Source organism: Narcine bancroftii, chromosome 1 (assembly GCF_036971445.1).
Source record: "Narcine bancroftii isolate sNarBan1 chromosome 1, sNarBan1.hap1, whole genome shotgun sequence".
In the NCBI taxonomy this organism is placed as follows: Eukaryota; Metazoa; Chordata; class Chondrichthyes; order Torpediniformes; family Narcinidae; genus Narcine; species Narcine bancroftii.
Window position 1 is genome coordinate 384,291,030 of NC_091469.1, and position 15,496 is coordinate 384,306,525.

General features: G+C 41.3%; 1 protein-coding gene and 1 long non-coding RNA gene across 6 annotated transcripts in view; one reads left to right on the forward strand and one right to left on the reverse strand.

Moving 5' to 3' along the window:
* LOC138751364 (uncharacterized) overlaps positions 1–9,357 on the reverse strand; it is a 33,765-nt gene extending 24,408 nt beyond the window's left edge. The window contains exon 1 of one of the 2 annotated variants that reach the window (XR_011349868.1): positions 9,091–9,341. This is a non-coding gene — a long non-coding RNA (uncharacterized lncRNA). Of the gene's footprint in view, positions 1–9,090 lie in introns of both variants that reach the window. The other variant, XR_011349867.1, reaches the window with a different exon arrangement.
* tmem245 (transmembrane protein 245) overlaps positions 8,342–15,496 on the forward strand; it is a 120,771-nt gene continuing 113,616 nt past the window's right edge. For 2 of the 4 annotated variants that reach the window (XM_069913540.1, XM_069913542.1), the window contains exon 1: positions 9,267–9,877. In XM_069913540.1, the coding sequence (XP_069769641.1) occupies positions 9,317–9,877 (561 nt within the window). In that variant the 5' untranslated portion in view covers positions 9,267–9,316. Of the gene's footprint in view, positions 8,441–8,894; positions 8,975–9,266; positions 9,878–15,496 lie in introns of those variants that run through there. The other 2 variants (XM_069913544.1, XM_069913543.1) reach the window with 2 other exon arrangements.

Consider the following 15,496-nt stretch of genomic DNA (forward strand, 5'->3'; position numbering starts at 1 on the left):
CACTATCTTTATATTATTTCTTCTATTATAGTTTTCCATTATATCTATCTTCTGAGCTAACAGCTCATATGCCTCTTTAACTTTTTTATTAGATTCTTCTAATTTCTCTTTTAAGTCCTCTACTTCCATTTCTACGATTATTTCTCGTTCTTCCACATCATCCACTCTTTTTCCTATCTCTGATATGACCATTTCTATTTTATTCATTTTTTCTTCTGCATTCTTAATTCTTCTTTTTATCTCATTAAATTCTTGTAATTGCCATTCTTTCACTGATTCCATATATTCTTTAAAAAAAGATATATCCATTGCCTTTCTCTTCTTCTTCCATTTCTTTCTGTTCTTCTTCTTCTTCCTCTGGGTTGACCATCTGTTGTTTCCTTGTTTTCTTTTTACCCTCTTCTTTCTTGTTGTCGTTATTTTCTGTATTCTGCACCTGTTGCTGTGTTGCAGGTGTCTCTCTCAGCTGTGGAGATCGACTCCACAGCTGTTCCCCCCTCCCGTCAATGTGTTTTTTTTCATGCACGGTTGCGCACTTTTACTCGGCTCTGCGAGCCATTTTTGTAGTCCCGAGCCCGGGACTTCCACTGACCTGAGGGAGCGGGCTTCTTTCTCCGCGGCGGGCCTCCTCGGACAGGTAAGGCCTTCACCTTCTTCTTCCGACGTTCTTTCTTCTTCTCTTCTTCCTGTTGTTTTCAACTTTTCTCTCTTCGCTGCCATTTTCTTCTCACCTTTATTTTTACTTTGTTTTAATTTTTAATCTTGTACCTTTGTGTTTTGTGCGTTTTTTTTCAACTTTTCGGGAGAGGGCTGGAATTCCCTGACCGGCCACTACTCCATCACGTGACTCCTCCCCCTCTGAATGTTTTTGATGCCAAAGGTATACCAAATCGCAGAATTATCTCTTTCATTAGGTCTTTTACAACTGTTCTAGTATGAGTAATCTTCCAATCAGTGAGAGAACATATCAACCATAACCAATAAATCTTTGAATTGTTTGCTGCCTGGCATATGTATGAAATCAATCTGCAACCAGTCAGGACCAGGCATGTGATCAAATTTTCCTGGCATCCTGCCTTTACTGTGCTGTTGACAATGACACACCCTGCCTACTGTTACTGATATTCCCAGTGCAAACTTATCACAGGGTAATATCATGTAGCATCCCTCCTTTGCCCATGTGAGCCTCCAAATTAACCAGGAAAACAGGTAATTAGTCAGGGTGCACCCAGCACATCCTGAAATAAGGCTGCATTCTGGGCTTGCTGCAGTTCAGAAAAAGAAATGGATGGGAGATAGTTGGCTTTGGCCAGTGACTGTAAAAGCAGTTATTGAAGTAAATCAACTGCTTGGTGGGATAGGCAGCTAGAGTGTTGCCCATGGAAATAGGGTTGTTCCTACTGTGAGCCTCATATTTAATTATCGCGATATGTAGCGGAAGGAGAATGGCATTGAGGAGATTGTGAACTAAACAGGCATGTTTGATGGACTGGCTCAATGAAGTAATGCATTCATGACTCTTCAAAGTCGTGGACCACCCCAAATGCATAACGTAGGTCAGTATAGATATTAGCAGAGCAGTCCTGTGCGAGAATGAAAGCTTGTATCTGCAAAAAGTTCAGCTGCCTGAGCAGAGGTGCTTTGCATAACAGCAAAGTCTTTAACGAATTCAAAGGGTGAGATAATTGCATAACTGTCTACAAGAACATTATCTACAGAATGACAAGGGGAACTGTCAATGTAGTACCGAAGATCTACATTCTTCGAATGCTAATTCAAGAGGTCGGGTCGAGGGGAGGTAACAGTTGTAATGAGAGTGGTGCATTCATGTTAAACATCCTTGATCCCCTTATTGGTTGGTTCTGGCAGGAATGTGGCAGGGTTGATTGCTGGAGAATGCTGTAAGGTCTAATTAGGATGAGACAATTTCATAACTGGTCTGCCAGGATGCCACAAAATGATTGGATGTGGAGGAATTGAGCAGTAATACCATTGCATGCAGCAGGAGAACAACGTAGGTATGGTCTAATACAATATGAATGCTTTCCACTATTGCAGTCATAGCTTGTAAGCAGCCTGGCATACCTTTAACCACCAATGGGAGGGTTACGGAATAATACACAACTGGCACATCATTCTCTCCCTGCAAATGGACCAAAATGTCGGGGGTGAACCAATCACATTCGTTAACAAAAAGTGCCAACCCATATATTCCTTCCTAAAAAAATGTACTAAACCCTCCCTACCCTACAACCCTCTATTTTTCTTTCATCCATGTATTTGTCTAAAAATCTCATAAACACCCCCAATGTTTCAGCCTCCACCACTGTTCCTGGCAAGGCATTCCAGGCCCCCACAACTCTCTGACTAAAAAAATCTTACCCCTGATGTCTCCCCTAAAATTTCCTCCCTTAACTTTGTACTCTGGTGTTTGCTGATCCTTCCCTGGGAAACAGGTGCTGGCTGTCCACCTATCTATGCCTCTCATAATCTTGTGGCCCTCTATCAAGTCTCCTCTCATCCTTCTACAGTCCAAAGAGAAAAGTCTCAGCTCTGTTAAGCTTGCTTCATAAGACTTGTTTTCCAATCCTGGTATCATCCTGGTAAATCTCTGTTTCCTCTCCATAGCTTCCACATCCTTCCTATAAGGAGGTGACCAGAAATTAACACAATGTTCTAAGTGTGGTCTTATCAGAGATTTGTAGAATTGCAACATGACCTCTTTACTCCAGAACTCAATCCCCCTATTAATGAAGTCCAGCATCCCATAGGCCTTTTAACTATTTATCAAACTGTGTGGCGACCTTGAAGTATGTATATATTTGAACCCATGGTCCCTCTGTTCATCCACACTCTTAAGTAACCGACCATTAACCCTGTACACAGCCTTCTGGTCTGTCCTTCCACAATGCATTATCTCACACGTTTCCAAATTGAAATCTATCTTCCACTTTTCTGCCCAACTCTGCATCCTGTCCATATCCACTTGTAACCTTCAACAACCTTCAGCTCCATCCACAACTCCTCTAGCCTTCATGTCATTCGCAACTCCTCCAACCTTTGTGTCACCCATTCTTCTGCCTCTTCATCAGGTCACTTATAAAAATCACAAAGAACAGGGGACCCAGACAGATCCCTACAGCACTCCACTAGTCATTGAGCTCCAGGGCTCTTCTCTACTACTCTCTGCTTTCTTCCTACAAGCTCATTTTTTTTATCCACATAGCCAAGGTTCCACTGATTCTGCGCCTCATGACTTTCTGGATGAGTATCTCGGGGTGGACCTTGTCAAATGCCTTGATAAAATCCAAGTACTCTTAACAATTTATTTTGCTACCTCCTCAAAAAACTCAATTAGACTTGTTAGGCATGAGCTTCTCTTCACAAAGCCATACTGACTATTCTTGAGTAGACTGTACTTCTCCAAATGGTCATAGATCCTATTCTTAAGAATCCTCTCCATTAGTTTGCACACCACTGATATAAGACTCACTGGTCTACAATTCCCAGGATACTCCCTATTACTTTTTTTAAACAAGGGGCCATTCTCCAATCCTCCGGCACCTCCCCTGCGGCCGAAGAGGATTTAAAGATCATAGCTACTGCCCCAGCTATCTCTTCTCTCACTTTCCACAGCTGTCTGAGGTATATCATGTCCGGCCCTGGGGATTTATCAATCGATGTTTTTAAAAATATCCAACACTTCCTCTTCCTTAATGTCCACATTGGCCAGCACACAGGCCTGTTTAATTTTGACCTTACCCTAATCAAGATCCTTTTCCGGTGTGAATAGTAACTCATTTTGGCCCTCCCCAACCTCCTCTGCCTCCAAGCACATGTTGCCTTCTTTATGCTTTAGAGGCCCCACCTTCTTACTCATCATCCTTCTGTTCTTCACATATGCATAGAACACCTTGGGATTTTCTTTAATCCTACATGCCAAGGCCTTCTCATGCCCCCTTTCAGCTCTCTTGTCCTTTCTTAAGCTCCTTCCTGGACACCATATACTTCTCATGAGCCCATCCTGTTTTTTGCTTCCTACATCTAACATATGTTTCCTTCTTCCTCTTGACTAGTTGCTTGACCTGTTTCCTCAGCCATGGTTCTCTTTTCCTACCATTTTTTCCTTATCCCAGTGGGACAAAACTATCCTGAACCCTGCACAAGTGGTCCCTAAATTTCCTCTGCACTACTTTTGTGTTTTCACCATTAAACCAGTAAGTTTCCAATTTACTGTCGCTAGTTCCTGCCTCATCCCTTCATAATTAGCCCTTCCTTAGTTAAGCACTTTCCCATTTTGACTGTTTTTATCCTTTTCCACAGCGACGTTAGTCACTCTCACCAAAATGCTCCCCCACTGAGCAGGTTCATTCCCCAGAACCAGATCCAGTAGGGCCTCTCTTCTCATTGGCTGGTCCACATACTGTGTGAGGAATCCTTTTTTTAAAAAAAATATTTTCCATTTGTGTCAAAACATATACAGTATTTATTTATAACATAAAAATAATAAAAACTATGACACAAAAGTAATACAGTTTTTATGTATTTTCTCACCCCCCCCTCCCTCAGGAATCCTTCTTGAACACACCTGACAAATTCAGCCCCATCTATCCATCTTGCAGTCAGGAGGTGCCAGTAAATATTAGGGAAGTTGAAATCACCCGTAACTACAACCCTGTATTTCCTATTTAGGGGCCTATAGACTACTCCCAGTACAGCAATAGTTTACTTCCTATTTGTGACTTTTACCCGCACTGACTCAGTCGACACTCCCTCTGCAGCATCCTCCCTTTCTATAACCGTGATACAATCCCTGACCGGTAATGCTACTCTCCCCCACCCCACTTTTATACCTCCCATCCTATTCTTTGTAAAACACCTAAACCAAGGTCGGCGCCAGAACATATGTTGGAGGGGGATATTAGCAGGTTAGAGGGAGGCTCGTTCAGCAGGTCGGGATGTGCTAGCAGGGGCCAACGTGGTGACAGTGGGGGGGGGAGGGGGTGCTAGCATGGACCAATCTGTTGACAAGGGGGGGGGCTGCTAGCAGGGACCACCTGTCAACAGCAGGAGGGGTGCTAGCAGGGATCAACCTGTCATTGGGGGAGGGAGTGGGGGTGCTAGCAGGGACCAACCAGTCGACAGGTGGAGTGCAGCCAGGTACCTACCTGTCACTATTGCCATCCGCCCTCCAAAGTGCGACACGAGGACCTACTTTTTATTGTGTCAAGTGTGATTAGATACTACTATTGACGCACACTAGTGATGTGGCAGGGTGTGGAAGGAGAGTTGCTAGTGTGTGCCAAGCTAGATGCTACTCACGCGGGAATGAGTGGGGGCGGGTCTGACAGCCAGGGATGGCCGTGACTGTATGGGGGTGGGGTACAGCGCCTCATTTGGGGGGGAACAGCATCTTGTTTGGCGAGGCGATGCCTTGGCGCTGACCCTGACCTAAACTCCAGTTCTTGCATCAGCCAATCTTGCCCTTTCTCCAGCCAAGTTTCAGTAATCTGGGAGACGCAAGGCAGGTACAGGCAGCATGGAACCCTTCAAAAAACGAAAAGCTTCCTTGTGCTCTTGAGTTCACTAACCTACTCCGGCTCACTGCACAACACTGATGTTCTTCAGATAGTGTCCAATTCCCAATAGTTGGGCGTCCACTGGCGGCAGTATCCCATCATATTGAGAAATGACAGCACTTCTTTTTTGTTAGTTGGTTCCGGAATGTTAAGTACAGCCTGTACACGGGTGGCACCATGTCGTCGCTTGCTGTCCTGCAGCTCAAACCCCAGATATTGTACCTTAGTCTGACAAAATTGAAGTTTATCTTGTGAACTACAATGGTCTTTCTCGGCTGAATAGTTGAACAGGACAAGAAAGTCTCAGATGCATGCAACTAGGTCAAGTGAAGCCACCAGATGGTCATCAGCATACAGAATCAGCATAGATTCTGCAGAAAGCTGCAGGCTTTCTAAATTATGTTGAATGGCAGCAGCATAAACAGCAGGACTTTCAGTGTAACCTTGAGGCATTCTTGACCAAGTATATTGTTTTCTGCGATAAATGAAGGCAAACAAAATCTGGCAGACTGGGTGAAGAGATAAAGAGAAAAAAGCTGAGTACAAATCAATTACTGTAAAAACAATGGCTTCTACAGTGATAGCAGGAAATATAACATTAATGTCGGGAATTAATGGAGCGATAGGTACAACTATTTGATTAATTACATGCAGGTCTTGCTTGAATTACTACTCATTCCTTTTCCTCGGTTTGGGGATAGACAATATGGAAATATTACATTGTCTTTGAGTGTTAATGATCACATACCCTCCTCAATTTCAGGCATTAGTTGGTATTGTTGGATGGTGGGTAATGGTGCATTCTTTTGAGGGTAACTCAGTGTGTACCTATATGGTTTTTATGGGCCACCCACCAGTGTACAGGTACCGAGAAGTGAGGATTGAGCATCAGGAGGGCATTGGCATTGGATAAGGATAGTGTGTTGTTGTTCCCTCACCTACACATATCCTTCTTCGTCAGTGAGGGAAAAAAACCCAGTAGAAAATGGCTAAATAGATGTTCCTGCAATGCCAGCAGCTGACAAAGTTGTTCAATCACAAGTCCCACATTCACAGCTGTAAAAGGTCTCCAGATAATCAGGACTATATATAGGACAGAGTTTTGTTGCTGTGTGTATAGATCTTTCTGAGAATCATTCAGTTGTACTTGTACCCCTAGCTACTTCAAAGCCGTCACAACTTCCAAGAGGTTAAAGAGGGGTTTTGGTGTGTCCTCGTGCACTGAAGTATACCATATCAAGCAATGTGTAACATGGACTTTAGAGACTCCTATCAAGTGGAAAAGGTGAACTAAGCCAGGGTCGGTAAAGCTCATTAATAGCAGACTGGTAGGGATTACCTGGGTGCTGCCAACAAAACAGCATGGGTGTGCGAGTTGCCTTTTCAGAAGTTAATAAACATGCAAGTTTATATGCACCACTTTGGGATAGCTCCAGAAACATTCCTTGGGTTGTTCAGTAAATTGTGGCTCCCAACTTGCATAAAGTCTGCCTACCTAACAAGGGGTTGGGTGGTCATTTGGGATATAATGAAGGAGCCCTGAGACATGGTTCCAATTAAATTAACAGAAACAGGAACAGATAATCGCTCTACCACAGGGAGAGTGGCAATTTCAATCGTACTAATATTAATGTGACTAGGTGTGAGCTCCACAGAGGGAGGGGAGTGGGTAAGAAAGCATGGTAGTGTCGGTTTCAACTAAAGCAGATATTATTTATCTCCAATTTGAATCTGAACAAGAGTATTCTCTTTCATATTGTGCAACAATTTATTCCGAGTCATCTGTACCACAGGTCTCTTGTGGCCACCCCTATGCCCCTATTGTGATTGCTAATGAAAAGGAGACCGGCGGCAGAGGAGGCAATATCACAGGTTGCATTAGTGTTCGAGGAGCAACAGCCCAACAATCTCATGCCCAATGCCTTTTTTGACAACATTGGCAGCATTCATCTTGTGACTGATTGTGTTTTGGCAGTCCCCATCTATTCTGCAAATGTAGATGCTCCAAGCTCCATTTCCTCCCTCAAACTCTACTTCCATAGTTGGTCTTTTAGTAGAACTGTTCTTACCCTTAGATTTCTTTTTATTACTTAAGGGGAAACTAACCATATTAGCAATATTAACCTCAGCCCAGTTTTTTGTTTGTTTGCCAATCAGTATCATTAATTTTAAAAGTTTGGGCATGTCTTGGCAAGGTCTGATCTGCCAAGGAACACCAGCACATTCATCCCATTTGCTCTTTTACTTTCCAGAAAATCCACCATCAGCTCCTCTGAATGCAGCAAAGTTTGAGTCATCTCTCCAATATCCCCGGCCTTTTGGGCAGTTTGCATAATAGACTGTAATTCTCTGTTCGCAAGCCAGGGAGCTGAGTTCATTTTCCTTCTCAGAAATACATTATTATCTTGCCAATCCCCATCTTCTCCTGGCAGAACAGAGAAGCTTCCTGCAATCAGGGCCATGAGGTGCAGCTCAACAACATAGTTATATCCCCTGGTAAGGGATTATAAATATTGCAAATTTAGGTGTCAATTATGGAAGGCATTAGGTGCTTTCAAGGGAGTTGGTGCCACTGCTCTCATGGTCCTAACCTCAGTGGAGGTCCAAAGATTAAGGACTGGTGTGCTCCTATCATCACTTTGCGATACATAGAGGGATCAGGTTCCTGATCAGTATCCGATGAGTCACAATCAACAATTATTGTGACCTGTTTGCTATTTGATCTGGTCTGTTGCCTTTCTAGTGGGGTAGCATGGGCTGGGCAGTATTGGATACAGTCCCAGCAGCTGCAATGTCAACATTGTCAGGTTGGGGTTGGCATGGAGGAGGATTCCGGCGAGCAGCAGCAATAGCGATAAGGAGTTGGTTTAGCTTTTTGGAATGTCAGTGGGAAGGGAAGGTTAAGAATCACTGTTCTAGACCTAATTGTTACCAAAATATTTTGCTTGAGAAAAATGGTCATTGGCCCATTTCTTTTGTAGTTCTGAAACCGTGCACATCACGAGTCGATTAGGTAGGATTAAAACAGTGGTTTTCAAACTTTTTCTTTCCACCTCATACCACCTTAAGCAATCCCTTACTAATCGCAGAGCACCTATGGCATAGGGAATACTTAAAGTGGTATGTCAGTGGAAAGAAAAAGGTTGAGAACCGCTGTATGGGATACTCAAAGTAGTAAACTGACTCCAGAGGGAAATGGAGGACGAGTTTAATTTTAGGAATGATTGGAGTTCTGGCAGCGTGCTTCACAATTTAGCTTTAATCTCTGTGGGGTAAATCGTTGTTCTTTCCAACGATGCCTCAAACCTTTTGCAGAACCCACTTCAATGCTGATTCTCCCAATCGAAGTAACCGTGGAAGAACTGAGCGGAGACCCTCGACAATGCATCTGTCAGGTACCTGTATGAGTTTAATTTAGCAGACTAAACATGTTTTTCATCTCGTCTCTCCACACGTTCTAATATTTTATCCGAGCCTTACAATCTAGCATAAAAATGTAAAATAAACTGACGCGTTAACCCGCTTTCCTTCTCCCTTCATGCTGCCTGACCTGCCAGTCCTTACAATCGTTAATTCCGACATTCGGGCAAGTTCCCACCGGCTGAGGATGACTCCACCAGCACGATCTGCCGGGAATTGTAGGCTTTTCCCGCCCCTCAGTCTGCCGGAAGTGGACGCAGAACTACAACTCCTAGCATGCTTTGCCGCATGTCGCCGATTACCAGTCAAAGGCAGACATGGCCGAGGAGGAGACTGCGCCGTCTGAGGGCAGACCTCCACTCGCCAGGTCATCGAGTGTCAGCCTGATTACCGACTGCGTCCAGCAAGGAGTGCAGCAGTTGTTGCCGCTTAAATTCGATAAGAACATTAAGCAGGCGTTTTATAACACTGGCGCGTTGATATTCGTGGCCATCTCTTGCGGCGCAGCGGTGCTGGTTTACTTTATCTTGGAGGCGTTTCTGCGGCCGCTGCTCTGGGCCGTGCTCTGTGGCACCTTCCTGCATCCATTCAAGACCACATTTATTAACCTGGTGAGGAAGTGGCTGGATGGTCTACAGGATACTCATACACCCATTGTTTTAGGTACCCTCATGTTGCCCATTTCCTTCGTCAATCAAGGGATAGAAGCGTTAGGTAATCAGGTATTGATGAACTGCAGAGTACTACTTCTGTTGGCCGTGGGTGCACCTACTGTCTATCTCCTCTACTACTTTAGCACTTGGGTCGGACTGCGACTTCTGCTCACCGATACCGGGCGGCTGATCTCCTTGGGATTGGAGTATTTCAATACACTGTGGGTACGTGGAAAAAAAAAACCTTATTTCATCAAAAATGTCCAATGAGATAACAGAATTTCTTGTATCCAAACAACTATTGCTAACAAGAATCTGAATGGTGTTTCTGAAGTTTTATTGATTGTTTGAGGGAATCGGATTTGTGTTTATCCTCCAGCAACTGGATGAATGAATAACATAGACTAAGCTCTGGGAAAATGTGCTTGATGAATTGAGTAGTAATTTTGTTACAAATTATGCTTGCATAGTTCAATTTGAGCGATTGAAGGTTAAATATTAGAATGCAAACATAAATATAATTTTCAAATGTACCAACTTTTAAATCTCAGTCTAATTAGAGATCAGACATTCAGGATTGAGGTAGGAACTCTTAACCCATCCTCTACCTAGGAGTGCTGTGAACAATCTGGTTTCTGAATAGGTTCAAGATTGGAAGCTGGCATTTTGACAGTGGTCGAGCTATTGACACTGTCCTCTCAGGTTCAGGGACCAGGATTTGCTCATGATCTCAAGTCCTGTGTGTGGACTTTGCTCATTTCCCCGTGACCAGTACTTTACTTTCCTCCCACATCCCAAAAATGTGCCACTTGGTTGAAAAGTCAAAAGAACGAGTAGTGTCTTTTGTGAATACAGATATGACTTATCTGAAATTACAAAAAATGTAGGAAACACTCAACAAAGCAGCATTTGTGGCACATGCAGCAGAATTATTATTTCAAGTCAAAGGCCTTCAATAAAACTCAGAAAAAGAAAACAAGTTTGTTGTAGAGAGGCTGGCAGTGGTTGGTTAGCAAAAGGTAATATCTATAAACAAGGAGAGGACAAGATTGCTAATGTGATAACCTGTTGATTCAGTTATCTATTGATAGATTAAGTGCATTTCATAACAAGAAGACATGCCCAGTAGATAGTTAGGAAAGAGAGGAAATTTGAGTTAATATTGCATATAGATAACCTACCATAGGATTGGCAGGTTCTGATAGATAAGATCATAGGGCTGCAATGTGCCCAGACAAAATGAGGTGCTTTCCCTTGAGCTTATGTTGGCATTGTTACCAGTCTGGAAGCTTGCAGACAATTCAGGGTGGGTGTCTGATGAAGAATTGAGGTGATGGGAAGATGAGGATTACCTGATACTGCAGACTGATGGCAGGTGTTCCACAGTGACCACCCAGTCATTTGATTTCTGTACTGTAGAGCAGATTGCATTATAAGCACCAAATAGTGTGTGGTTGGTTCAAAGAATGACAACACCAAATGCAGTACACTAGATTAGAAGAATAATTGGCTAAAGAACCTGTCTGTCTTCTTGAGTAGTGGGAAGGAAAGAGGTGTTGCAGATGCATGAGAGAGTGTTTAATGGAGAAAGAAGATCAGACAAGGTAATTGTGAAAGAAGGAGTCTCTTCAGAATTCTTTGGGAGGGGGGAGGGAATGCAGTGGAGAGAAAGTTGGCTTTAAGTGGAGAAAAAAATGATTTTCAGAGGATTCAGTGTAGAAGGTTGCATAGTTGGAATAAATACATCAGAGGTTGAGGATTAGAGAGAAAAGGATTGGAGTGAGAGATTCCAAGGATTCACTCTTTGAATAGTCTCAATTTTAGGCATTAAGCAGGAAAAAACAGGCAACACATATGTCCAGTGATCCAGCTCCAAGTTGTCATTGACTGATTCATTGATGCAAATGAAAGCATCTGCAAAACAAAAGTCCTGAATCAACTGTTCTCACACTTGTTATAGAGGTTTTGTAAATTAAGTTATGTTCTCATATTTTGGGAGCCACTTTTCGATAAGGCAGACATAAATTATGAAATTTGCCATTACCTTTAGTAAATCAGCACAGTCTTCTACTGATGAATAGAAAGAATGAACACCAAGATTTCAAACCCACACAAACCTCTTTGTCACGAATCATCATCAACAGGAAACACAAAGCTCTAGAGAGGTGCCACCAATGGCATTTCTGAAAAAAAAAAACAACAAATCCTTCAAACTAAACTTTTTATTACATTTTAAACTTTATTAAATTTAGACATGCAGCATGGTAATTGGCTACACACAAACCTGTGTAGCCTAATTATCGGTGCTCCCCTACTTACAATGGTCTGACTTACAATTTTTCAAAGTTACAATGGTTTCAATCTGTACTCTCAATTTCGAATTCGGATCTGTTCCCTCACTTGCGATTAAGAGGTATGCTATTCTCTCGTGATGGTAGCATCGCATGAGCATACGTACAGCATACTCTCTCGTGATGCTGACTCAGCCACGCTCGCAGTCTCAATGCTTCAAACATTTTTCATGTCCAATGTGCTTTCAGCTGTGTACGTTAATGGTTCTTTCAGTGTGGAATAAAGGTATTCAACATTTAATTATTCAAAATGGTAGGTGTGGTATTCTTTTGCAACCTACAATTTTTTGATATGGGTTTTCTGGAACACAGCCTCATCGTAAGTTGAGGAGTATCTGTACACTCGATTGACCTACATGCCCCAGTACGTTTTATTATTATTTTTTATTTTATTCAGCCAACAGGTGGCACTCTTAGAACAGAAATTAGAGATCCAGAAGTTAAACATAAAAGAAACATAAAAGGTAAAAGTTAAACATAAAAGAAAGATAAAAGAAGTTAAACATAAAAGAAACATAAACATAAAAGAACAAAAGAAAACAGCCCTTAAGCCACCTCCCTCCCATTCCCCTGCCCCATCCCCTGCCCCATCCCCAGTCCTAACCACCCCCTCCCCCAAGGCTGCTAATTAATTTCTCTAAAATTTCTACAAACATTTTTCTGTTAGATTAGATGTTCTGGTTCCTAAAAATGTTTATAAACAATCCCGAAATAAAATATTTCAAACCGATAGGGAGGTCATGTTTAGCCTCTATCACAGTGCACAGCTGAAACAATTTGGAGACTTCTCAAAAAAAATTTGAACAGTGTATAATAGGACAAACTTGTTAATTATTTACCACTAGTGATTTAGAAAAAAAAGAAAAAATCTATTTATTCTACTTATTAATAAAAAATAAGTAACTCAGTGTGCAAATTATATATAGAAAAAATAAATGTTTACATAAACACAATCACTGTGTCAAAACCCTCAGACACTTCTAAACCAAATAATGTAAAGCATATAAAGCAATGAATGCTTTCCCTGTAAGTACCATAAGACAAATAAGTAAACATATAAAGTAATGAAGTTCAATCATAAGGCAGAGTCAATGAATAACAAAGAAATGTCACTCAGTGCAGAGTGGAAGATTGCTTCATAACATATTCCTGAGCCTCAACCACTGTATTAAACTACTTGTGCCCACTGGAAAGAGTGATACGAAGATGTGCTGGATATAATGATGAAGGCTGAAACCCAAGATTATATAACTCTGACATTTTCGACGGCCTGCTGACTCATGACATATGAAATGAAACCTTATGGCATTAGTTTAACGTGGGAGAATAAATCTGTTGATTACCACCAATGACCAACCCTGAGCTTATGGCACATAACTTTGTATTGGATATTTTATAGAAGCACTGGGGAGATAGAAAAATTTGGAAATGCTATAATGAAGGTATATCTATATGAGAAACAACTTGAAAGAAAAGTGACAGAAACTGTGACTGCCAAATGAAATGATTTCTATAATTTAAAAAGGTTGAAACTAAAAGGAAAAAGGTTGAAAGGTGAGAACTACAAGTCAGTTAATTTAATAGCTGCTATTGGCAAGATGCTGGAGTCAATGAAAAAATAGCTAATTATTTAGGAAAGCTGAATATAATTAAACCCAGTCATTATGGTTTTGTGAAAGATAAGTCATGTATGACAAATTTGCTTGAATCCTTTGAAGATGTAATGGGAGAGTTGTTGGAGGGGAGCCTGTGAATGGTCCTTGTGCAGGGTCTCAACCTGAAATGTTGACCATCCCTTCACCAGCAAAGTTGCTGCCTGACTCAGAGTTTCTTTGGCAGCTTGTTTTTTTTGCTGCAATTTTTAGCATCTGCAGTCTTTTGTGTCTCCAGTTTATACTTGGATTTCCAAAAGGCATTTGACAAGGTACTATGGTATCAGGGAAATGTTAGAATGGAATTGAACTGATTGTTTTATGAAAAAACTGTTGAAATAAATTGGTTCTTTTCAGACTGGTAGGAAGTAACTAGTGGAATACCAACGTTATCATTTCTTGGCCTCCAATTGTTCACTATTTGCATTATGACTTGGAGGGCAGATCAGTATGTAACCTCATGGCTTCTCAAGTTTCTGCTATTCTACTCTCTGTTCTCCCTCTCTTCCTTCTCCCTCTGTCTCTTTTCCTCCAGTGCTCCACCCTCTTCCCTTGCCATTCATAGAGCCATACCCTTCCCCGTTTGCTGTTGTGCCTTCTCTCCTTTATCCACCTGTGATCTGACTGTGCTCCTCCCCCCGCCCCACCAAGAATTTTATTCAGGTGAGTGCCTACATTTTGCCTTGATGAAGGGCTCTGACTCAAACTTTGGTTATGTATCTTTATCTTTACTATGTAAAGTACGCAGTTTGACCTGCTTTGTTACTCCAGCATTGTGTTTGCACTTCAATCATGGTGTCTGCAGATTTTAGTGTTTCTCTTGAGTATGTAAGGTGCCTAATTTGCCTATAACGTGAAAATAGATGGAAGTGCGTGTTCTGAAGCTAGTAAACAGATCCAACAAGTTACAACTAAAGTCAAATAGCATATAGTTTCATTGCAAAGGAGATAAAGCTTGAAAAATAGGATACTTTGAGGCAGTTGGACAGGGTGTTAGTGAGGCCTTATCTGGAATATTGCCAATAGTTTTGGTCCCTTTGCGTGAAAATAAGAGTTACATTGGAGGTGGTGCAAAGGAGATTCAGCAGGCTAACTCCTGGATGACATGCATGTTCTATCAAGGGAGACAAAAGAGCACATTTATTGAATTTATGGACAAGTAAACTTAAAAAATTGGGACTTAAAAATATATATTCTGGAAGATTGCCATTATATAATAATCAACTTGTTCCTTTTACGGTCTCTAATGCCACTTTGAAACAATGGGAAAAGAAGGGAATAAAAAATTTATCTGATTGTTTTTCTGAAGGTTGTTTTTGTTCCTTTGACAAATTACAAAGGAAATATGATATTAGTGCAAATTCTATATTTGTATATTATCAATTAAGATCTTTTGTAAAACATTTATGTGGTCGACATATGATTTTATTGCCTGAATCTAGTTTTGAAGAATATGTACTTTCAATACCAAAAAAGGGATATATATCTGATTTGTATTGTATTTTACAAGAAGTTGATAGTAAAAAAGACTGGGATAAAGATAAGTTGAAATGGGAAAAAGATTTAGGACATAAAATAGCTGAAGAAGCTTGGATGGAAATTTGTCAGAATAGTATTCGGAAATTAATTAATGCTAGACTAGCGATGATTAATTATAATTTTATTCATCAGCTATATTTAACGCCGGAGAAATTAAAAAAATTTGGTTTTAGTAAGTTGGATTCTTGTTTTCGATGTGATCAGACGGCCAATACTTTTTTGCATACTGTTTGGCTTTGTGATCGATTGCAACAGTTTTGGAAAGGTATTCAATCTGTTTTTAACAGTTTATATAATACCCA